This window comes from Diadema setosum, chromosome 7 (assembly GCF_964275005.1).
Source record: "Diadema setosum chromosome 7, eeDiaSeto1, whole genome shotgun sequence".
In the NCBI taxonomy this organism is placed as follows: Eukaryota; Metazoa; Echinodermata; class Echinoidea; order Diadematoida; family Diadematidae; genus Diadema; species Diadema setosum.
Genome location: NC_092691.1, coordinates 24,316,912 through 24,340,958, shown reverse-complemented (window position 1 = coordinate 24,340,958; position 24,047 = coordinate 24,316,912). Strand labels below are relative to the sequence as shown.

Sequence of the window (24,047 nt, the reverse complement as noted above, 5' to 3'; positions counted from 1 at the left end):
AACAATTCTTTGTCCGTTTTTGCTGAAAAAAGGGGGGGGGGGGGATAAAGTAATGCAGGCACATAAAACCAAAGCTGTCACTACGAGAGGAACAGCCTTGTATTATTTAAAAAAAAAATGTGATGCACAGATACTTGGAATCTTTCTCTCACTTAACAAATACCATTGGAATAAAGAAAGAAAAAGGAAAAACTGCAGTCATGGTGTAAACTCTAAGAAATGAGTAAGTTAGTCAACTCATGTATGGAATGCCATATTCAGTCTTGACCACATTGGACATACTCATTTACTTCCTTCTTCCAAACGAGGAAGAAGGGCTTTTCAATACAGAATTACAGAAAGGAAAAGTAAGCCATGCGTATGATGGATCCCGCTGCACAAAGGCACGGGAATTTAACAATTGGTGAGAGTTGGAAACTTGGCACTCGCTGAATGTAGGATCAAATAACAAGATTTTCGTAAAAATGATTTTACATAGCTTATGAGAAAACGGGTCGTATGTGTTGATGGGGGACAAAATGCAGAGAATGCGTCATGCAGCGGAGGCGGGTTTCCAACGATCTCCCCATGCTGTGAAGGAGGTTGCAGAGAGGAGGGGGTGGGGAGGGGGGCGAGAAGTGCGAGAGTAGAAACAACTCACATGTTGAAATAAATGAAATCTCCTCTGCCCGCATTGAACACTCTGTAAACAGGAAGTTTATCAACAAACAGCACTCTCCTCAGCCGGATTTCATCTTGTGAGTCTTCCACCATGCAACACTGACAAAGAGCATGCCTCTCAAAACAAGCAACACACATGCCAAAAAGAAAAAAAAAAAAATCCTTGGGACAAGACTGCCGACAAACCGTCTTTGAGGCCAATGACATGCCCTCTGGCATTTATGATGCTTTCCGCATGGATTTGTGTGGTTGGCGGAGAGGATCTTGGATGATCGATACTAAAACAGCCTCAACATCACCTAAGATCAGCATCTCACATGCAAATCATGGAGATCCAGTCTATCTGCTCTTGCTATTCACTGGCGCACAGTTTACAACCTGTCATGTTAACCCACTGAGGTATTTATATTACACCCTCATGTATTACTATTCAAAACAACAACAAAGAACAACTTATGAAATATGAGCCAATGAAAGATGAAAGGCATTGTAAATCTATGCACAGTAGATGAAAGGATAACCTTTCCGCCAGACACAATTAAAATCAAAGGCACATTACACAGCTGAAGTTGAGGATACATGCCAATACAAGAAGTATTAAGCTGCATTAGTGTAAAAAAGGCACACTCCCAATAATAAAGCTCCCAGTTCAAGTCTCGCCAAGATGCCATGATGTTCACAGTTGGGTTTCATAAATAAGGGGAGGTGTTTCTTTTTTTTAAACTCATGAATGGCATCAAGAGCCTACTGTTTTCTTTATGTAAGAATGAAAACATAAAGACAATGCTTATATTTTGTTGAACTTCTGAAAAGAAAGGAATGCAGGGGGAAAAAAGGGATAGCTATCTTTGCATGCTCCTGTTTTCACTAATCAATTCCCTGCAGATATCTAATCATGCGCTCTATTGTATACCATTATTCAATTACAGTCTTCCAGAGCGAAAACCAAATTGATGTCCACACCCATCCACTGAGACACCACTGGAAAAATTACATCCACTGATCAACTCAAATTATTGAGTTTATCTCTATAATCATTGTGACTACAGATCTCACAAAACTTTGTTTATTTGTTGTTGTTGTTGTTGTTGCGGGGGGGGGGGGGTGGGGCTTTTCCAATCATAACGATAAGAAAATATGTTTTTGTGAAATATATCCTTGTCAGAGTGGAGACTGCATGCACGAATGTCAGATGTGGACTGCCCAAATACACGACATCACTGTAGCAACATGCTCTGCTATGCCATGCCCCGATTTTTCTACATTTTCCTGTCTGACATATTTCTATCAATCCATTCACAATTCATGCTAACCAGCAGGATACACACATCACATCGGTCTGCTTTTCCTGGTTGTTTGTTTGAAAAAAAATGTTTCTCATTCAACCTGCCTCTTCCAGACTTCCAAACCTTTCGGACTGAAAAATAGGGATGATTCGGCTCATAAGTAGGAAAGAGCAGTTCCCATAGGAGCGTGTAGTAAAATTATCAAGAAAAATAGGAAGTTCCTATTGAAACAAGAGCTAGGAATGGTCAAAATTCAGATTCTTTGATCCAAATTCAGAATGATTGGGAAGTCTGCTCTCCTACACCTAACTGTCCTTCGTGTGCTTACTTTATTAATTACTCTCTATTCCTGATGTATGCATACAATGCATTGCATGATGCACACTATGCAATAAAAAGACATACACAAAAATCAAAACCTCTGTCTGAAACACTATCTGAAATTTCCATTCTCTTTGCATGTTGGTAAACATACATATCAGTGTCAGTCAGATAACCTTTAAAAAGAGTCTGTTTTCATTTGCAAGTCATTATTTCAGGTTTGCATCGAATCCAAACAAAGAACATTCTCTGTAGTTGTGACAGACTATCCACACAATCTCAGAGACACTGCAATTATATGCACTTGTATTGGATTGTAATTGAGTGCACATCACACTGTTAACAAACAATAGCATTGTGCAACATTTTGTGCTAAGTTCTTTCAGATGATAGAGCTTAATGCTTGCTGACAAGTAAAACATGTGTTTTATGATACAATTACCAATCCTGCAAAGTATTATTGCGTGTATTTCCTAGACCGCAAGCAGGTATTAGTAACTTATCTGAGCAGGAAACAATTTGGAACCACAGGTGTCCAGAAAGGGCAAGAGTATGATATACTTAAGGGGTTGCAATAGAATACCAGAACCACTTTTGGGATAACTTACTGTAAAAGTGGATATTTTCGCGCGACTAATTTTTTGCTTTTATTTTCGCGCTAGTTTCGGGTTGCGCGAAATGTGCAAAAATTTCCACTTTTACAGTAGTTTGAAGTTATGGAATGGTACAAAATGCCTGCTTTTACAGGCCCTTCCTTACTACTTTCATCTTAACCCCCCCCCCCCCCAAAAAAAAAAAATCTTCATGTTATTGTAAGTTTCCAAAATGATGACAATCATGATTGGAAACTACTTAACACGACATCAAGTAGGATGCTTGTCAATGGTCAATACAAAGTCAAATGACCAACATGAGTTAGTTTCGATTACAAAAGAGTCTTGAATTGCCTTTTTTTTTAACACTGAGGAAAATTGAAATGTCCACTTTCAACATTTATTTGATCAGGCTTGCTTTGTATCAATTAAACTGCTAAGTTACCGTTATTAAGACAGAGGTGTGGTTAAGTGAAGATATCTGATTGATAATTTCATGTACAGACTGCAAAATATATAAGCCACATTTTTTTTTTTTTTTAACATGGCAGAAAACAAGATTTTGATACATTTGTTACTGAGGTTTCTGTTCTAAGCAAATACATGTTACACAGCTTATAAATGTTTGTGCAATGTATACATGTGTGAGGCTGATATCGAAAGTAAATCATAAAGACTGCATGATGTACATATCATTTAAACTCAAGTTCCCTCATCAGATCACAATGTGCAAACTCTATATAATTCCCAGAACAAATGAATTGGGTCATTCAGCTGCTACAATTTGCCAGTGTATGAAACCCATCAGACTCTTAATATTGTTTTGCTTTACTTTTTTTTTTTAAAGGGCAATAATGACTATGCTTCTTCCAGTCAGCAAAGCAGCGCAGAATAAAGATTTTCCTACATCCTACAGAAAACGATAATGGACATTTATCCTCTTGCACTATCATGGGACTGTTTGTTTTTTTTTCCCCGCAACTCAAGTAAAACTCAGAAAAAAAAAAACAATTTAAGGAAGGTAAAATCTGGGGGCTTCCTTTGTAGAAGGCTTCGAAGAACTTGAAATAGGATGAAACCATGGTCAACGGCTACAGCTACCCATGGCCGTGGCTAAGATGCTCACAGCTGATTGCCCAGTGCTGCGCTACTGAAATTATCACAAGTAACCTGGTACATGGGGGTTGCCATGGTAACCAACCTGTCTCCTAAGGCGGATGTCAGCTGACTGAGGATCTCCTGGGCTTGTTGGTGGAACTCGATCTGGGCATCTACCAGGGCCTGGAGTTGTCTCACTTGTTCCACCTGCATGCAACACGTGAAACACACAAGAAACAGATACCAGGGCGAGTGTTCTTTCACTATATCACAAAAATATCCTGGGCTAGGGCAATTATCCCGGACGCTTCCCCTGGCCCTAATCCTAATCCTAATCCTAGCCCTAACCCAAACTTCTATACCTGAATCTAACCCTAACCCTAATCTTTACTCTTACCTTACCCAGGGCTCCACACTAACTTATTTTTGGTGGCCCAAAGGCAAACATCTGACCTTTTTTGATGGCCCGATCAGGCCACCAAATTCTTCATTTCTGAAATTTTGGTGGCCCGACGTGCGTTTTTGGTGGCCCTGGGCCACCGGGCCCCATTAGTGTTGAGCCCTGCCTTACCACTAACCAGTATTTAGCTGGGGGGGGGGGGGGGGGGGGGTAATTACCCTCTAAAAAAGTCCTGATAAAAGATGGGAGCCGCCTTTTATTAGGACCACTTTGTTTTGCTTTGTTTTTGGACATCTCGGCCATTTCAAAGCCGATTTTTGTCAAATAAACTTTTAATTCCTTTTAGAAGTGCATGCTCTTTAATATTTCATAAAAGTGGTTCTAATTATCTCGCAAAAAGCTACAATCTGGATCCCCATCTCAACCAAAACTACACCATCCCTTAAAGCATGCACTCCCTTGACTTGTTGGTGAAGTTTCAGTTTACTTTCACTTTCAATCTACTGCTAGCTGTCGTGGCACTCGCAAATTAATCTTTCAGGTCTTCTTCATTCCCTTTACGGTGACATCATAATTTGTTGGAAATGTCACTTCACTTGATAAATGAAATATGCTGATTGCTTGCATGGCAGCTATACACATATGCTTCACTGTAATGAATACATTCTTCCAGTATGAACAAGTGTTCTATGGGTATATTCCACCATAAAGTGCCTATAATAATGCATATTTTATCATTCCACAACAGGACACCAAGTCATGATTAATGTTGTGGACAGTCTGTCGAGTCTTTTGTATCCTATACGAAAACCAAACGAGAAACATCACTGAAGACGAGTGTTATCCCCATCCAGCAATACTGCCCTATGAAAGCAATCAGAGTTATGAGTAGACTAACACATCTCTGTACCAATACTCCACTGATATGACACAGTTTCAAAGCACACAGTGAAGTGACAAGTCATGAACAACTGCAGAATTCTTTCCCTTCCTCTAGCCCTTTATGAATTTTATTATCCACTCTCCTATCTCCTCTTTCATAAACTGATGTCTAGATCTTCTTTCAAAACTGCTGACAGAGAGCTGTTCTCTTCAATAACAAAGATATCGTAAAAATCACTTCAAGTGGGTACTCCAGCAGTATAAAAAATGAATAAGTAAACTGAAAGTGCTTCTCTAAGCATATCGATCGATCATGCATGACCAAGATAATGAGAATGAAATGAGTTGGATATCATTGGTCGAGAAAGCAAACAAAAATAAAAGGCAACTATTAAAAAAAAACAACACTTAACATCTATAACACAAATCTTTGTTTTTGTCTGAATAGCCATTAAAACACCAGAGTCTTCATCCTTCTCCCTTACCCCCCCCCCCCCCCCCAACCCACCATACGAGACCACAATGTAGTTTTATTATCTAGGATCTAGCCTAGCCTCAAACTTGTCAAAGTGATATGTCACATTTCTCAGGCTCGGCGGGTCCAGCCAACGACAATCCACTCACGTCACTCTCCAGCAAGTTGCGCATGCCGCTTTCTACGATGTCTCTGGACTCCTCGAATTTCTCCTCTGCCATTCTGATCTCCTCTTCTGGTATCGTAGAACCTGTTCACATACACATACGACAAACAAACACACACACAAACACATAAAAAGAAATAAAGAGATGATGAAATATGTTACGCAGAGTGAATTACTTGGCAAATGAAAGTTCATGTCGTGAAAAATATGATACAAAGAATTTTTGGCATTCTACAGCTCCATTTGTCTATGCAAAATTGCAATAACATTCATTTAAATGAATTGGATCAAGAATATAAGGATGAATAAAGTGGATTCACAACTCAGTTACATGCATGTTCGGCAATGTTAGAGACGGCAGTATTGTGCCACAGAGGTGAGGCGATCCTGCCACTGCCAACACAGGCGTAAATGGTCCCAATGTATGTATTCTGTGTATAAAAGGGATGTCACTAAAGTGTGTGGCAATGTGATTTCAAGTAACATTGTGCAGGAGAGCAAGGCTGACAGGAAACACCAGACTGTGACTGTACACCATTGTCAAGAAGGGATGCACCAAATACTGTATACGCCATATATTTCGCGAGTCTACATTTTTGCGAATTGGGAATTCCCGACGATTTTGTGAGTGGTTAAATTTGCGATCGTGGAGTCCTGTACTGAATGGAGAAATGTACATGCATACGTCACATTCACATCGGGATTAGAGTCGATACTTTCGCGTGTCTTTATTTTCGCAAATAGCACCCGACTCGTGAAATTCTTGAAAATTAAAACCTCGCGAAATATTTGGCGTATACGGTAATATGATTGCATTATGCAATTAGTTCAGAATGTGCCTGTTCCATAAGTATTTATTTTATAGCCCACTGAAATGTGAATTTGTTTTGATGGGGGGGGGGGGAGGAAGAATTGACCAAATTTGCTCCCATATTTGTTCATATGAAAAGGTTTGCATAAATTGAGCCCCCCCCCAAAAAAAAAAAACAACAACAACAACAACAAAACAAAACAAAACAAAACAAAACAAAACAAAACAAACAAACACTGTGCACAGTATCTGATCTCTAGCCATGTGAAACTGGAATCAAGCTGAACTGTGTATCCACATCAGACAGCAACAAAAGGTAGTAGCAGCTCATATGCAAATTAAGAGAATCTAGTGGCAAACCTGACTCACTGTCACATCTTGCAAAATGACTTATGAGAGGTTGACACAATGCCAATGAGTACCCTTGTTTCATGCCTATGTTGAAGGTAATCACCATATTGATAGAACAATTACAGTTATGAGTGCATGAACAAAGAATGTCCCTGACATTAACATAAACATTCCATGAATGATTTAGTATTTTCAGCACTGTTGAAACAATGGATGGATATGGGGAGGCGAGGATTTCCTAGAAATATAAAGATGACTACACAATTCTTAAGTTGTTGGCAAATCACATGGTCTAATATGTAACATGTCTCTGGGGTCAAGCTGCAATTTGAAATGATTAAAACAAAAAGTAGAGTACATAGATATTAATTGCATGGAAAACGATTAATGTTACATGAATTAAGTTGATGCGATACACTGACAACTAATCATCAGTACCATCAAACATAATCATACATTAATGTGTACAATATACAGCTTTAAACTTTGCAATACACAGACTAAGTATCTCAGGCACACTATACAATGTTTTATCACAAATACAGCAAGGCTCTGCAATATTTTGCCATCCAGTAGAATAAACTATTACTTGCAACAAACAAACAACAAAAATGCCCAGTAACTCAAACATGGATACTACCACACAATGATACACAACAATCATGAAATCATGATAATTATTAGCCTTCACTTTTTTTTTTCTTGTTTAGCAAATCACTGAAAGCTGAAGCATAAACAAAATCAAAATCATGACATCACAAAGTCAGCATGCAATGTACAGAATATCTGGTATGTAAACTAGAACACGCAAGGGATTATGTAAGCTGAACTTTTTGTGAACTACATGAGCATATTACACATGTATTTTTTTTTTAAATCTCTACAAAGGGCTTATAGATTTACATGTAAATTGCACTCTATAAAAATTGTTTATTACTATATCGTCGCTGGGGTGACAAAACCTCGTATCTCAAAATCGTCAAATGTTCAGGAGAGCGAAAAAACATGGCGGCCAAAGCACTATAGTGAATGGGAAAGCCTTCTCTTTGACATGTCATGGTGGCTTCATTTTTGGAGTAAGACAGTTAGGATTTGGCCAAGACATCACTTGACCCATTATTTGACCATTAATCTAAAAAAAATTTTTTGACATTTTTGAGATACGAGGTCTTGTCACCCCAGCGACGATGTATTTAAGGTTTTCTGTGACTGCTATGCATGTCAATAAATATTTCACCAAGCAAGTCTTTGCTACCCGCCTTTATTTGTGAATGTGTCTCTTAAAAAGCTAATCTGCATATGTACAGTTTGTAGTAATTTGCCCACGTTGCTATCACATACTTACACCACATCATGTTAGCCATCCCCAAATGTCTACTACAGTTAGTTGTCCACTAAAGCCAACATATGTGCTAGTCCATATAGAGAGATACTTCAGGCGTAGATACTACAAGTAATTGATGTGCAAAGGTTTAGCCTTGCTTCCATGAACAACTTGCCGGTGAAATAATTTGCATAGCACGTGTTTCGTACTTCATTGCTGCGATGTAAAATAATGGCACGCTTGGGTTTTATCCTCCCATGTCATTAAAGTAATGTTAAGAGGGAAAGATTATAGCGCCTGATCCAAATAAGATGGAAAAATGTATATTCAGTTTGTGCTATTTTTTACAGCTGCATCACATCGATGATGGACTGGTATGTTCATTTGCATTCATTTAATCTCACATCTCTTAAAGGGGATGGCTAGTAACTGATCAGTGGGAATCAGTGTGAATGCTGGGAATGATTGTTCCAATCCTTGTGGGATTCATTTAAGAGTACATTATATATCTATTGTTGTGTGAAAATTATTTGCTTCAGAATGGTCTCATATTCAAGTAATGTGCAGTTTAATGTTTCCAGGTTAGCATGCCTGTACAGTGACGGGGCGATTAAACTGCACATTACTTGAATATGAGACCATTCTGAAGCAAATAATTTTCACACAACAATAGATATATAATGTACACTTAAATGAATCCCACAAGGATTGGAACAATCATCCCTCAGCATTCCCACTGATCAGTTACTAGCCATCCCCTTTATATTCAAGTAATGTGCAGTTTAATGCCCCGTCACTGTACAGGCATGCTAACCTGAAAACATTAGACTGCACATTACTTGAATATGAGACCATTCTGAAGCAAATGATTTTCATAGAACAATAGATATATAATGTACTCTTAAATGAATCCCACAAGAATTGGAACAATCATCCCCCAGCATTCCCACCGATTTCCACTGATCAGTTACTAGCCATCCCCTTTAAGGTTACTTTTGGTGACCTTTAACATTGCCCTTTGATCTTCCACATCTGCAGTTTCAGGCAACTAATTGATAATTCATTGTCATCCTTCAGAGGACTGAACACTAACCCAATTTTTCTACTGGTCCAACCTGCCTGTCGGACCAGTAAGTACTCAGTTTTTTCCATGTTTTACTGATCCATTCCTGGAAAAAGTTACTGGTCCGACAGTAATATCTTTACTGGTCATGGACCATGAGACTAGTGCCAGGGTGCAGCATTGTATTAGAGAGCATTACCACTGGACATTCCTAGCTGAAGTAATGGCTGGAAAAAAATTGTATAACCAGAGCATAGTGATCTCTGACCATGAACCATTATCATGTTCATGCAAATATTACGGTGCCTGCTCATATTACCCTTTCTTCAGTAATGACTGGAAATGAGCAAAGTACAGTGACCTTTAATCTCGAGCTTTCATTGTGACCTTTGATGCAAACAGTGACAGGGTGTGTATTAATACGTTAATTTTTACCCTGTCCACCAAACAATATTACCACTGGATACTCCTACCCAAATATTGACTAAAAAAAAATAATGACCTTTAGCCTTTCACAACATCTGGTAGATGAAAATAATTGGCTATTGGCTATCTATTTATATACCTTTAACCACATTAAATATCACTAAATATTCCAAAATGCAGTTACTATTTTTTTTTCAACATGATTATAACTGAAACAATATGACCATTGACCTTGCAGGATTTGGCCCCAAATTTAATCCATCTATACTTCATGTAACATTTTTTTTTGGGGGGGGGGGGGGCCCGGTACAATGTGAGTCATTTGAACAGCTTTTCTTGAATTGCAATGACTGGGGCAGACAGGCAGACAGACAAACAACCTGAATGCATATTGCCCAAGGCACCCTCAATAGGCTCAGACATGAAGTAGGACAGGAACTGGTCCCCGTGATGACATTTATAGACAATGTATTCGCCTACATCCTACTTTCCATGGCCATATGTGTGAAAGCTGGAGAGGTTTTGTTATGTGCAACCAATCATACTCATCATATCATAATATATTACAGCTGCTAAAAAAGTTGATAAGGAGAAAGAGAGAATGACAGAGTGGAGGTTGGGAAAAGTGAAAGAAAAAAAAAAAAGGAGAAATAACTTAAGGAGTGATCATGACAGCCTTCACCGCTACTGATGCAATTACCGAATGGCAATCCTTCACCTCTACTTACACGGTAAGAATTTGAAGCATTCCCACACTTTCATGCAAATCATAATCTAAGCATCATGTATGAAACATGTTGTAAAATGCAAATCATTGCAAAAAGTCTAACCACACACCAACTTGACTTACGGTTAAATCTGGCACCCCACCTTTTTTTTTTTCCGCAGCATTTCCTTATTCAGAAAATTCAGTGCTTCCACAAGAATGCTTTGATGATAATGACACAACATTTGTCTTATAGGTCACCAAACTCTACTCACTTGTCCAGAAATTATATTTAAATGAATATTCAATTAATCATACAAGTTTAGAATTGGTACAGCCTTTTTCTTTTGCCAAGAGTAAGTATTCCTAAGATGTAAAACTTCCCTCTTATAATTCAATTTACTGTAGACTGCCTTGATTAAAGTTGTTACAGTTCTAGCCCCAAAATAGATATTTATATAAACATCATAGAGCAGTGTATGACTTTTAACTTTGGCTTGGTGCAGATATGAACAGCTGACATTGTAAGCAGGAAAAGCTATAAAACTAGAAAATAGCAAGCCTACAGTATATAACTGATAGTATCCAACCCATTGTGCATGAGCTCCATTTATTGCCAGGCGAAAAGAAGTGAGAGACAATAAATTAGATCGGATCAGTTTCATGCAGGTATACAGGTAGCGAACATGCAAGTGTTAAAACAGTTAGAACAACGATAAAAGGGGAAAAGCACATTGAGTAACACTCATGTGACAAGTTACCTCCTGAGATGTCAATAGAGGGCGACAAACAGAGTTTAGGGAAAGGTGGAAAGAGAAACACAGCTGAACTGTTATCAACAATCATATAAGTACAGAAATTCACATGCATTTGCAAGGTGAAAACAGTACTTAATCAATGAGAATCACATGTAAAAGATTCAATCTATATAGATGCTCAACTGTCAAAAAAAAAAAAAAAAAATCAACATAATCCAATGCAACTCTCAATCAGTTTCCAACAGCAATGATTAGGAAATTAAACTGAATTGGCATGTGTAATGAATTGTTCATTAAGTATCTCTAGTTAAAAGGGGATGGTAAGTAACTGATCAGTGGGAATCAGTGGGAATACTGGGGGATGATTGTTCTAGTCCTTGTGGGATTCATTTAAGATTACATTATATATCTATTGTTGTGTGAAAATTATTTGCTTCAGAATGGTCTCATATTCAAGTAATGTGCAGTTTAATGTTTCCAGGTTAGCATGCCTGTACAGTGATGGGGCGATCGTTAATGGCCCGTTAACATTAAACTGCACATTACTTGAATATGAGACCATTCTGAAGCAAATAATTTTCACACAATAGATAAATAATGTACTCTTAAATGAATGCCACAAGGATTGGAACAATCATCCCCCAGCATTCCCACTGATTTCCACTGATCAGTTACTAGCCATCCCCTTTCGGGAAAGGGAAGAGGGATATTTCTGTGCACTCAAGACGTGATGACCAATACTCTCACTTTATGGGACATCCCAACTGAAGATTGCCGTGCAACAGATACCTCAATAGTAGAATCAGGCACGCAATTAATGTACATGACTATCCCCTTGCACTTAGTCAGCTGTACTTGAGATTTTACACCAAGATAAGAATGAGTACAGCACAAGCTTATGAAACCAAAACGCTCATTCTGGAAAATGTAGGCAAAATTAGTATGACAAATTTATTTAGAGAGCTCTTTGTAAAGGGATATCAATTTTCAAGATCAAGTGATAACAATTTCCAAACTCCTTCCTACCCCCCCCCCCAAAAAAAAAAAAGAATCAACACTTACTTGATTTTTGGGAGACCTACTTTAATGCCCACTACTGTAGAGTGCACTATGAAATAGTCTATGTGTGGGAAAAGACTAAATACCACAGAATACATCAAAATTATCTAAAGTATGCTTGAATCCTTGGTCCATAAATATTCTCAGCCTTCTGTGTCACTGCTGTAATAGCCATGAAGGTAAAAGGTATCCATGCAAGGTTTTTCTTTCACAACTAGTCTGAACTGGGCGAAAATTCTCTGAGAAAAATGAGCACACTTTTAAAATAAATATCGGATGGAGGAAGAGAATGAACGTAATATGCACTATATCATTTGAGGTGTTGTCATAACGACCGTCACTAATGATTCACGGCCAAACTATAATAGCAAAATCCACTGAGATAAATTTTCCTCATCATGGCTGAGGAGATGTATCAGTTACCTTCTCAAATTCCACAAACTGCTCATTATAGAATACATGGAACAGACTACAGTGATTTTACATTTCTGACTATCAAAAACACTAGCACTCTTTTGTTCCTTGTTGAGAGGAAAAAGCTATCAAAAAGCAATGTACTTGCAGTGCAACTATTACTGATGCAATATATTCAAACGATGCAAACATATCCCTACATCAGGACGCAAAAGGACTACAGCTTGATTTGCTTGACTGCTTCACAGTGCTCTCAATTCAATTCCATCCCTTTTATCTAAACCCCAACATGCAAATTCTCTTGAGGAACTTCCAGCTTGAAAACAGACTAAATTTCTATTCCCTGCATCAATGGCGGATACTAGGACTGACAAAAGATAAACTTTATTCATAATTCCTTTCTTTCAAAAATGTTATGGGAAAGTATGTCACACATTTTCCTTTCCTTTGCTTTTCTCTTTTTTCATGAAGCTTTTCAGCTTTCCTAAGAAGATGTATGTACAGAAATCTATTAAAATTTATCTTGCATAATGCTTCCTGTCAGTGTTCATTTTATTCTCGAGGATTTTAGTGTCCATCATCTCAGAGAATGGAAAGAACCGAAAGACAGAGACAAAATCGAACAGAATACTACATGAGAAATAGTCCTTAATAACATCAAAGTCCATGAAATGATAGAAGTGACACATACATATTACTAATGTGGGCATTTTACATGTTTAAGAACAGTAACAAACATTTGAAGAGTTTGATTGCAAACATTAACCAAATTCTTGTAAATTTGAGATATTTGGAATTAAAGCTGTTTAAAATCAAACAAAATAGTAAAAAAATAAATATTCATGTGATTTTTGTTTTATCACAACTTTTATTACAAGAGATAACAATGGAAAGGATTCATTTCGGTCTATGTGATGATTGACCTTCTTTAAAATGTTTAAAAGGGCACTTAAGCCGTTTCGCAATCAAACTCTTTGGTTGCTGAGAAATGGCACTACTGTAATGACCGACTGATAGATACTTATGGAGTCTAGGTCTTATGCTTGGTAATGACTGCTATGCAAAACGATTGTTTACTGACTGTCTCAGTTTTGACAACTGGACATCCTTGATAAAGAAGATTCTACGGAATGACAGCAATTCATCTGATAACTGCAAGACCTCTTCGTACCTTTCTGCACTTTCCTCTTCTTGCAATCGTAGTCTAATCTGCGTCCTTGCATCTTCTTGCGGTGTTGCTGTGACCAAAGACCAGAGAAGAAATAGAACATCAAGATTACGTTCCTATCACTTGCACCTTCTGCATATGAGAATGCAAGTGGTGCTAAATCTGAACAAACTTTTAATACAAATGTGTGTGAACACCCTTGCAGCTCAATTGATGATATTCAATTACAGGTATAGTGAAACCTTGTTATTAACATCAACTAGGTCAGATATAGCAAGATACCAATAGAATGAGGTAATATTGCACATACCCTTCCTTTTACATTCTTGTTTTTATCTCTGATACAAGATACTTACAAAACAACAACGATATAACATATTTCAGTGTTCCGAAGCAGCTCGCTGAACAAGATTCCCCTTGACTGCCTATATTGTGATGATACTAGTGAATACTATTCTAATTGCAACTGCCCATTAAAAAGATGTTCATGGCGCTTTATGGAGAAGGAAATTTGTAATATAGCATTCAAAAGAGATCAGAGTAACAGTCCAACAATTAAAAAGGTTTTTTTATTCCCCATTACTCTGATATTAAAAATATACTATCACTTGCAACTTGAACATCACTTGAATTTTTAGTGTCCACAGTTATGAACATAATACAGCCCTATTCTGAAGTAATGGAAAATCATTTTCTAAACTTTTGTATCACCAGGGATTGCTTTCATAAAAATATAAGAAAATATTACTTCACATAAGCATTTTACATCTTTTTTTTTAAATTTTTCATCAATTACGAAGGTGGACATGGTTATGAGCAAAAGAGTTATGAACGTAAGATTCAGTTTTTATTCAATATCAATGTCAAAGTTATGTAGCTATTTCTTAACAATTCTGAACTATTCTGTCTTTTTCAGTATAAAAACACAAACTACTAATGATTTTATGTGTTGTATACTAGATATTGTTGTACTTCCTTTCATCTCTTCCTTATGTTCATAACCTGGACACCACTGAATCTTATGCGTCCAACAGTTATGAACAAAATGACAACTTCATAAAATTAAAACATTTATCTTAAAATTAATCTTGTAAAATTAATTTGATCTTAAGTCATTATTTCTTTAGTCTTAACTAGTTTCTTGTAAGTTTTGATGCAAAAGAGTAATCTGTTTCTTTAAAATAACCATTAGTAGTGTCCTACAGTTATGAACATAATCTTTTTTGACAACAGCAAATTCTTACAGTGAAAAAGAATAAGAATGATTACAACTTTAGTTATGTTATATGTTGGTCCACTCCATTGCCTTTGTTTATTGAAATGTTGTTAATGGGGATATGATATCAATTCAGGGATGTTTGCTAAATTTCTTCAGCACAGGTCACAAAATATTTGTTCATAACTATTGTCCAAAATGGATCCAATCACTATGCTCTGGTAAAGATGCAAATCCCTGAATTTCTGGTATATGATGATAGTCATAGCAATTATCAACTAATATATCACTGAAGTTTTTCTGAAACTGCTTCCATAAATGAATCAAAAAAAAAAAAAAAGGAAATGGACATGGAGTTATGAACAAAAGACACTTGATGTTTTGATATTTGATTACATGTGCACTGCCCATGGAACAGCTCTTAAAATTGGTGTGTGAGTAATACAGGGTGTAAGGAAGATTGTAAGGAGAGAATCAGTTTCATTCCACGAACTTCATTTTTGAACCCATGATTGAAGCCATGCACATATTTTTTGGGACATTTCATTGTGGTCACATGCTGCAAAGATTTTTCTTTTCTTTTCTTAAAAGTTCTGAATAATCAGTTCAATATTGCAGGACAGGTCATTCAAGTTTTCATGATAAATGCCTAACGATTTCAATTAATATCAGTCATTCCCCTGAAATATATAACTTCGCATTTTCAAAACTGTAGCATGTCATGCAGCAATACATATGTTCCTCTTATGCCTGAAGTTGGGACCAAATGGATAACCAGGTATCTAAGTAACTGTGAAGACCTTCATTCACTATCTTTTGTAGCTCTTTGTAAGGAAGGAGGAATAGTTACAAAACTGAAGAGTGTTAAATGTTGCATAAACATTGTGTTGACAAAAGTCTTGAAGTGGTAACAGTTGAACAAGCTTGAAAAAACCTCCTAGGAAAACTAAATTCTGTTAACCCTTCCTGCCCCTCCAACTTTGGACAGTGCGTACAAAGCTATGGGGATTTCTGTGTCCAATTAGCACTCCAAACACACAAAGAATCTAGCTCCTCCTTTTTCACCCTACATGGACAAAGGAAGCCCTAATCCGCTGTTCACTTGCCACCATAGCCAAGCACACACTTTAATCTCTTCCTTTTTGAAGACTTACGAATAGCAGGCATACAGTTTGAAAGAGCTTTACATAATCCCCTTCATTACCAAATTCAAGTGAGGATTTTCTTTATGTAGATGGAAAAAAGAAGGGGGCAAAGATGCTGTGGCTTTATATACTTGTGTGTATAGAGTGCAAGGGTAATGCAATTTCAAGGCCTTTTGGTACATTGCATGCATGTTAAAGTTAATACTTCACAGCTATCAAACAACAACAACTGTGACAAGTTCCCACACAGTGTTGTCTTTCCTGTTGAGATACACTCAAACCTGTACACCACGGCATTGCTAAGTGTAACTGACCTTTTCCCAATTTTATTCTGCTGGTAGGATAAATGAGAAGTACCTTCTATTCTACACTATGAGCATAAATTTGATTTAAAATGGATGTTCTGCTGAAATTACCACATGCATTACACATAACAAAATCAGTATTTCACCTCCCCCCCCCCCCCCCCCCCCCCCACGAAAAACAAGGCAATTATACAGAGAAAGACGCAGCAGATATGTACAGCTGATTATGTATTGTAGGATGGCTGGCTCATGTTAATCTACTCATTTCGCATTTTATACTGCTTGCTTGATACCTTTATTAACATCTCATGTGAGATAAAGCTGATTAATACTGAAAATCTAATCAAATCAAAACTAACAAAATCTTACAAAAGTCTTTTAGAATGATTACTTATACAGCCATGTTGATACTCAGCTGATCACATGTTCTCTAGATTCCTAACTGCCTAGAAATGCAAATACACATTTTGTGCTCATTGAACACTGTGTGCATCTTCATACAAGGTCCCCTTTCAGCATGAGGCTTGAAATAATTACTCAGTTCAGAAATGGCAAATTGCACCTCACGTCCTACCTACCATAGAAACACCAGACATCCTCAATGCAGATTGTTTCCTAACTTAACTCTACCGAGGCTACTTCTGACTGCTGTCACTGTTCTACAAAACAGGTCCCAATATGTGAATATGCAGATAAATTTACAAAGCAATCCCTTTCTTGACTACAAGGACTTAACAATGATGCCCATTGTTCCTCACATAGAACATCCAGTAATCCATGCAAACTGAATGCATTTATGTGCATTACACTATCAGAATACCAGAAGAACATAGAAACTCTGGTTACTTTGTACAGTACACATCTGCTTTACAGCAAACTACACACAGTCACCCACCCATTTCTCTGATGTCATAAGCAAATGCATCTAATGTTAATCAGGCCCTTTTTGTTTACTTACTGCTGGGGAATATCTCAGAGTGGAGTTTCTGCTTTGATGTCAGAGTGTAGGTGTGTATATGTATGTATGCTTTAAAGGTAGGGGATACCTTTTACAGAACTCCTAAAATGCAGCAAAACATTAAATATGAACCTCAGTGGACTTGTTTAGGCCACTGCTTTAGAAATTTGGAAGTCAACAGTTATCTACAATTTGAATAATGCACAAAACTCAACCACTCAGTAGTTCTGTGTGTCAGCCACACTTAAGCCTTTTTGTTGCAGTCTTCTGTATTTTTTTATCTATAAACACAAATCTAAAAGTATAAGAGCTGATGTAATAACATATAGAGTGTGTGGCAAGAATGTATATAGAAATGTTTGTAAGTTTTGATGAACTTTATTCACAAAATATACATGATGGACACACATGCAGTGCATGGGTCTGCAAAGGTAGCCTAGTAATATACTGGAATTTATGGTGAGCCCAAAAAAAAAAAATCAATTCAAAATCTAACGGTCAATAAAAATGTACTAAATGTTACCTTCCACTTTCAATACTTTATGGGAGTTTCTAAAATGATACTCTCTTCAACATACCACTGTGTTTCTACAACTCTTCATTTAAGGCATGCAAATGGGATTCCCTACCTTTAAGGCGTGTATGTGAAGGGGGAGGGGTGGGAGGAAATATGTACATTTCATATGACTGATAATAGCCCCTGAAATGCTCTGTAATCATAATTGCTTTAATTGCTGTGTCATATGTAATCATAATAATATTGCTCAGACTGCATCATAAAAGGCTAACGTTACTCAGTCTTTGAAGATGTTAATGATAATTGCATTCCTTGATATGAAGAAATGCTGATGTTTCTTAATACCTACCCCTTGCACACACAGCAAGGGGGGGTGAGAGCTCCAGTCATTGTATATTATCGATAAACCTGCCTTGATTATATATCCACTCGGATTGTTGCAAGAACAATGGCCCACATCAAATTAAACTCGCAAAATCGACACTGATTTTGTCACTAGCACAAACTAGAAAAATATGGGCAATTTCTTTAGCGCCAACTTTGTCAAAGATGATGCACACTCATAGGGTGACACCAAGCTGAGCTGAACAGAACCCTTTCATTGATCAGCATGACACTATTGCCATTCTCTACAAACCCCCAACCCTCCTTGCGGCTGTCTGCTCAGCCAGGCAGCTCTTACCGCGATCTCCTTCAGTTCTTTCTGCTTCAGGTGCTCGAGGGGGTCCAAGAAGTTCTGCTTCACATTGAAATCCAGATTGTCTTTGATGTCGGCTAGCTGCTTGTAAGCCTCTCCAGCTTCCAACAGAGCATTACCTGTACAGCACGATGTGGAGGGGGAAGGGGGGAGGGGTAGAGAACAGAGAGAAAGAGAAAGGACAAACAGACAACAAAACAGACAGGAAGACAGACAGGTGGGAAGGTAAAGAAAGAAGACCATATGAATGGAAAACAGAGACAGTCAGACAGACAGACAGATAGAGACAGAGACAGAGAAACAGACAGACATATAGGTAAAGGGGGGGGGGGAAGAGAAAAGGCAGAGAAGAGAGGACAGCATTTAAAATGCAGAAAAAATAGCAATGTGGGTTGGAGAAGCATGAACAGATAGCGAAACAGGAACAGCAAGAAGGAAACTATTAATCCATCATACATTTTCAACTTGTCTTCCATTTCCTCAACTCAGCAGTTGTTTTTTTTTTTTTTTTTTTTTTTAATCTAAGCCATTCATACTGTGAAGGAGGAAACTTTCGCACTTTAAATCACATTTTCGCACAAGGCTAATTTCACAGAACTTTGCATGCTTATAAAACTTTGTAGATGAGAGCATTATTGTACGGAATTCAGTTTTTCTAAAAAATATTTGTGTGTTACTAGTACAGTGATAGTTTTGTGGATCATGCAATTCTATTGAAAAAAAAAAAAAAAAAAAAAAACTTCTTTACCACATAACATTTCATACTTTCAGCAGTCAAAGACATGCTCACCTTATCATGTGAGCATTAATCCTCTTGATGTAAATTACAGGGAGAAGTACTTAGACTGTCTGATCGTCGAAGCTCATCTTTGTGCTAGTTTGATGACATTTCATCACAGCCTTTTTACTATGCTAATATTTGAGATATGACATTCTAGCTTTTAACCTTGACTTTGTGAGGATTTTCCTTTTATCATATCCACAAATTCAAGTCAAGGATAAACAAATTATCATATCAGACCACCTGAAAACATATGACATCTGACAGTGCTATGAGGCAAAGACATCCTAAAATTTGTTTGTACCTTTACATGGACAAAAAAGCAGATACATCATTTTAAGCACAGCTACACTAAACATCTTGACTATCTCCTTTAAAATCTATGCATCATGATCAAAACAAACAATGCAATAGACACAAGTCTCAATACAGATTGATTTGTCCCCAAGTCCTTACCATTTTATAATGTAAAATATATCAAAACCACAAGTAATTTTGACTTGTTCTATTCTTGACTGTGCTTTTGCCAATGTGCAAATGTTTGCATTGTTTAAAGACTGGATACCATAATGAGACCATGAATATCTATTTCCGAGGCCTGGTTCATGCTATGACCAGAAATTTTCGACAGTCATTGGAAATTACATGCAACCAAATACACAACACATGCAAAACTGAACATCTCTGATGTGAGTGTGAAATCCTCTCAAAATGAAGTGTACGCTCTAGTGCTCTTTACACACACTCATATACCAGGGAGGTGCTATATGGGTAGATGGAGTGGCAACTCTTCATAATCCATACAAACACGTTTGGGTTCTAAAGCATTATACAGCAGGATGTCTGACATTCCTCTTCGCTTTGAAGTCACACTTAGTGCTGCTCTAGCTCCGAGATGAAATTTGGAGATGGGAAGAAAATGTTTCATATTTCATTGAATTACAAGCTGTATTTCAGCACAAATTTGAATGAAATACTAGAATTCATTTATAACAGTAATAGGAAGGAATACATCATGAACATCGTATGTATTTCTGTACTCCTCCTATTCGGCAAGTTGTAATAAAATGAAAATGAGGTCCTCTTAAAAAATGAAAATTTCTCCAAGATGCTCATATTTGCGCATGTTAGTTTTCCTTCTCTTAACCTGGCGTATTTAATTTGTCAAATAAAGTACTCCATTAAAGTGTGTTCCAGCCAGTGTTTTTTTTTTTTCTTTTGCTGTTAAAAGTGTATTTTTACAGTGCACTATATTGGTTTGCTGCTCCAATTCAAAGCACACACATTTATTGTTGCTGGCACATTGAAAGACAGAGTGAACTACAGCAGGGGAAAGTCTTTTCTGTTGTGAGAGTGCTAGTCTTGATTACTGATCCAATGCTCTCTTTCGTCAGAGCAACTTGGTACCACCTGTAGTGAACTTCTCGGCGGTGCCAAGCACACTACTGAGAGTAGTACAAACACTGTAGTTCTTCTTCCATATGTAACTCCTTCCTGCTCATATCTCAGTTTTACCACTCATACCTCAGTTTTACCACATGGGCAGTACATGTACATGTAGACATTGTTCTGTATAGAGATTGTGTTGTTAAGCAGACACGTACCTTGTAGCGATCGAACCCCAAACAATGATTTCTTTACCAACAGTGGTCTTTATTTGAAATATACAGTCAACATGGCTCCTCCCCATACCTTCCCTTCTGCTGCAGTGCAATCTAAATCACCTGGCAAAGTGACTCTACGTGCACAGATGCATGAGTGAATGACTTGTGGGTATGACAAGAGGAAACATGGCCTCCACGGAATGGTTCCTCAGCTGACAGTACACTGTTTGCTTGTATACGCAATGTGTATTTCACAATCATACATTCCTGATGCAGGGCTCAACATTGGCGGTGGCCTGGTGGCCCAGGGCCACTAAAACTGATTTCGGGCCACCAAACTGCCAAAAAGGTTATCTTCTGGTGGTCTGATGAGGCAACTAAGACTTAAATTTGATTGTTATACTTCCCCGTTTTGAGCCATCACATTTCTTATGGGGCCATAAAAATTTCAGATTTCAGTGGCCCATTCTACCCCCCCCCCAAAAAAAAAAGTGGGCCAAAAAAGAAAAAAAGTTTTGTTTCAAGCCCAGCTCTGATGATGACATCCTAATGGCAGTAAAGCAATAGTACAATCAAATTTGAAAACATTGCTGATGTCTAGTAATGTATGTGGAAACATGGTTTTAATTTCATTATGTTGTTCTTTTCATGGAATTCTGAAATGACATCTAAGAGATTGCTTTTGAAACATTTGAAACACAGGTTTACAAACTGCTACTGTGATTATTACTGTGAATTTTAGATACCGTGTATTAGAAAGTACTTATCAAGAAAAGGATATCAAAAGGAAAATGCTGTGAATGTGGGGATACATCAACACCTGCCACACTAGGCTCAGTCTCAACACTACATCTCTCCAAGAATTGCATTGCTTCTACTCAAGGAAAAGAAAAAAAAAAAAAAAATTGCTGCCACATGTTCAAGCACATTGTACACCTGTATGTAATAGCTTGTCACCTTACAATATGTACAACAGCTGTGTAAATGAATAATTTGGTTTGTATAATGGACAAGAGAACTAGCAATGTGGCATATACAATCCTTTTCTGCATGGTCTCAAAATGTTTGAACGTCAAACCTAGACCCCGTTTACAGTGCGAGGCTCGGCCGCGGCTCGGCCGCGGCCGTGCCCAGCCCCGCTTCAGTGTAAACGCACAAAAGGCCAAATGCGAGGCCTTGGCCTCGCATTTGGCCTCGCTCTGGAGGTGGTCTCGGCCGCGGCCAAGCCGCGGCCGAGCCCGGCCTTTTCTTGGTGTAAACACAAACTGGGCCAAATGCGCGGCCAATTGCGCGGCCAATTTTAGTCTGGCTTCCAAACCCTCTGCCTGTATCTTTCGCTATTCAGGATATTAACCCCCTCAACGTCGAAAACTAGTATAGTTTAAGGTGGTTTTGTCCTGCAAAGGATTCTTTCCTTCGGCAAAGGCCTTTGCCCGAACGGCGACTTCGTCGCCACGGAATTCATTTGGCAAAGGGTCTGAAAACCAGACAATACCAAATTGCATTTGTTTACAAGCAGAGCGCCACTACGACAAAATATTGAAAGGTTTGAATCAAAAGCGCGGCCGAGCCCAGCAGTGTAAACGGACAAAATTGCGAGGCTCGGCCGCGCAATTGAGGCCGGTCTCGGCTGCGGCCGAGCCGCGGCCGAGCCCAGCCTCGCACTGTAAACGGGGTCCATTTCACGGGAAGCACTGCAAGGAGTAAAGAGTACTGGCTTACCAAATAATGAGTCTTCACTGAGCTCCCTCCCGTGCTTGAGAAATGTCTCGCCAAGGTTTCCCTCAGGCTGCGGGTAGCGGGAGTTCTTCGTCTGACCTCGCATCTTTGAAACCGTGTGTGCCGTGCTCAGCTTGGCTCGTGTGACTGCGTTGAAAAAGACATCAACAGACCATTCTGGCTACTGCATCTTTCGGAGTTCAAGATATTCTTACCACAATGTCGACTACATGTAATTAAGGATTTAGATGATTCATATCTTGATACAAACTACCCATTATGACACATATGCCCTTGTAGCACAGTTTATAATTCTTATCAACCTCAAGAAAAATCTGAGAAATATTTAAAGTATAACGCTCCTGATAACTAGTGATTGGCATAAAATAAAAAAGCATTTGTTAAATTCGAGGCCAAATCATTTCTGTTTGAGAAGCTCTTTAATGATCTGCAAAAGCAGAAGAGAGCGGCCTGACCGCAGTGATGCACTTGATATACAGATGTACAATACTGACCCCTTTACAACAGGTGCCACAAGAAGAATATGTGTACAATGTAGGAAAGCAGAATATGAAGACTTACGTGGATTTGGCTGGAGAAACTCTGTTGTCTTGGTGATGATTTCTTCCACTGCCACCCCAGTGGCATCAATTTTCTGTGAAGGAATTCAAGAAAAATCATTCCTTTTTACTTCTTAATTGGTTCTTTCACATGCATGTCCTCAGAACACTAACACTCAGATATTACCATGAAAAGAAAAGTTTGCATCTAATTTCTAATCACACATCAAAATTATTTACCGACATACAATGTAATTCTTGTAAAATATATACATTGTATACTCAGTAACTACAATTATACTGTTTTATGACTTGTAGCTACAAATGTGTATATCACTACACAATCTACATTCTTTATCCGTAAAAAAAAAAAAAAAAAAAACACTCCGCAACAAAACTAATACAGGGTATCTGTTTTCTGTCTTTCCAACTTTCTTTTGCAGCTACATTTGTACTGTACATGTAACTTGGCAAAGCCTGATGTGACCCTTTAAGTTACAGTCAAATTACTGGTAAGAGTTCAACAGTGTCTCTAGAGAGAGAGAGAGGTAGACTGGGGATGATTCCCTCAACTCAGATGACTG

The 24,047-nt window shown here is 38.0% G+C and overlaps 1 protein-coding gene across 1 annotated transcript in view; it reads right to left on the bottom strand.

Moving 5' to 3' along the window:
• LOC140230467 (endophilin-A2-like) overlaps positions 1–24,047 on the bottom strand; it is a 59,111-nt gene that overhangs the window by 5,853 nt on the left and 29,211 nt on the right. The window contains exons 3-8 of the mRNA XM_072310622.1: positions 23,486–23,558; positions 22,907–23,050; positions 18,785–18,918; positions 13,965–14,031; positions 5,865–5,965; positions 4,062–4,165 (exon numbers count right to left, since the gene is read on the bottom strand). Coding sequence (XP_072166723.1) covers positions 4,062–4,165; positions 5,865–5,965; positions 13,965–14,031; positions 18,785–18,918; positions 22,907–23,050; positions 23,486–23,558 — 623 coding nt within the window. The remainder of the gene's footprint in view (positions 1–4,061; positions 4,166–5,864; positions 5,966–13,964; positions 14,032–18,784; positions 18,919–22,906; positions 23,051–23,485; positions 23,559–24,047) is intronic.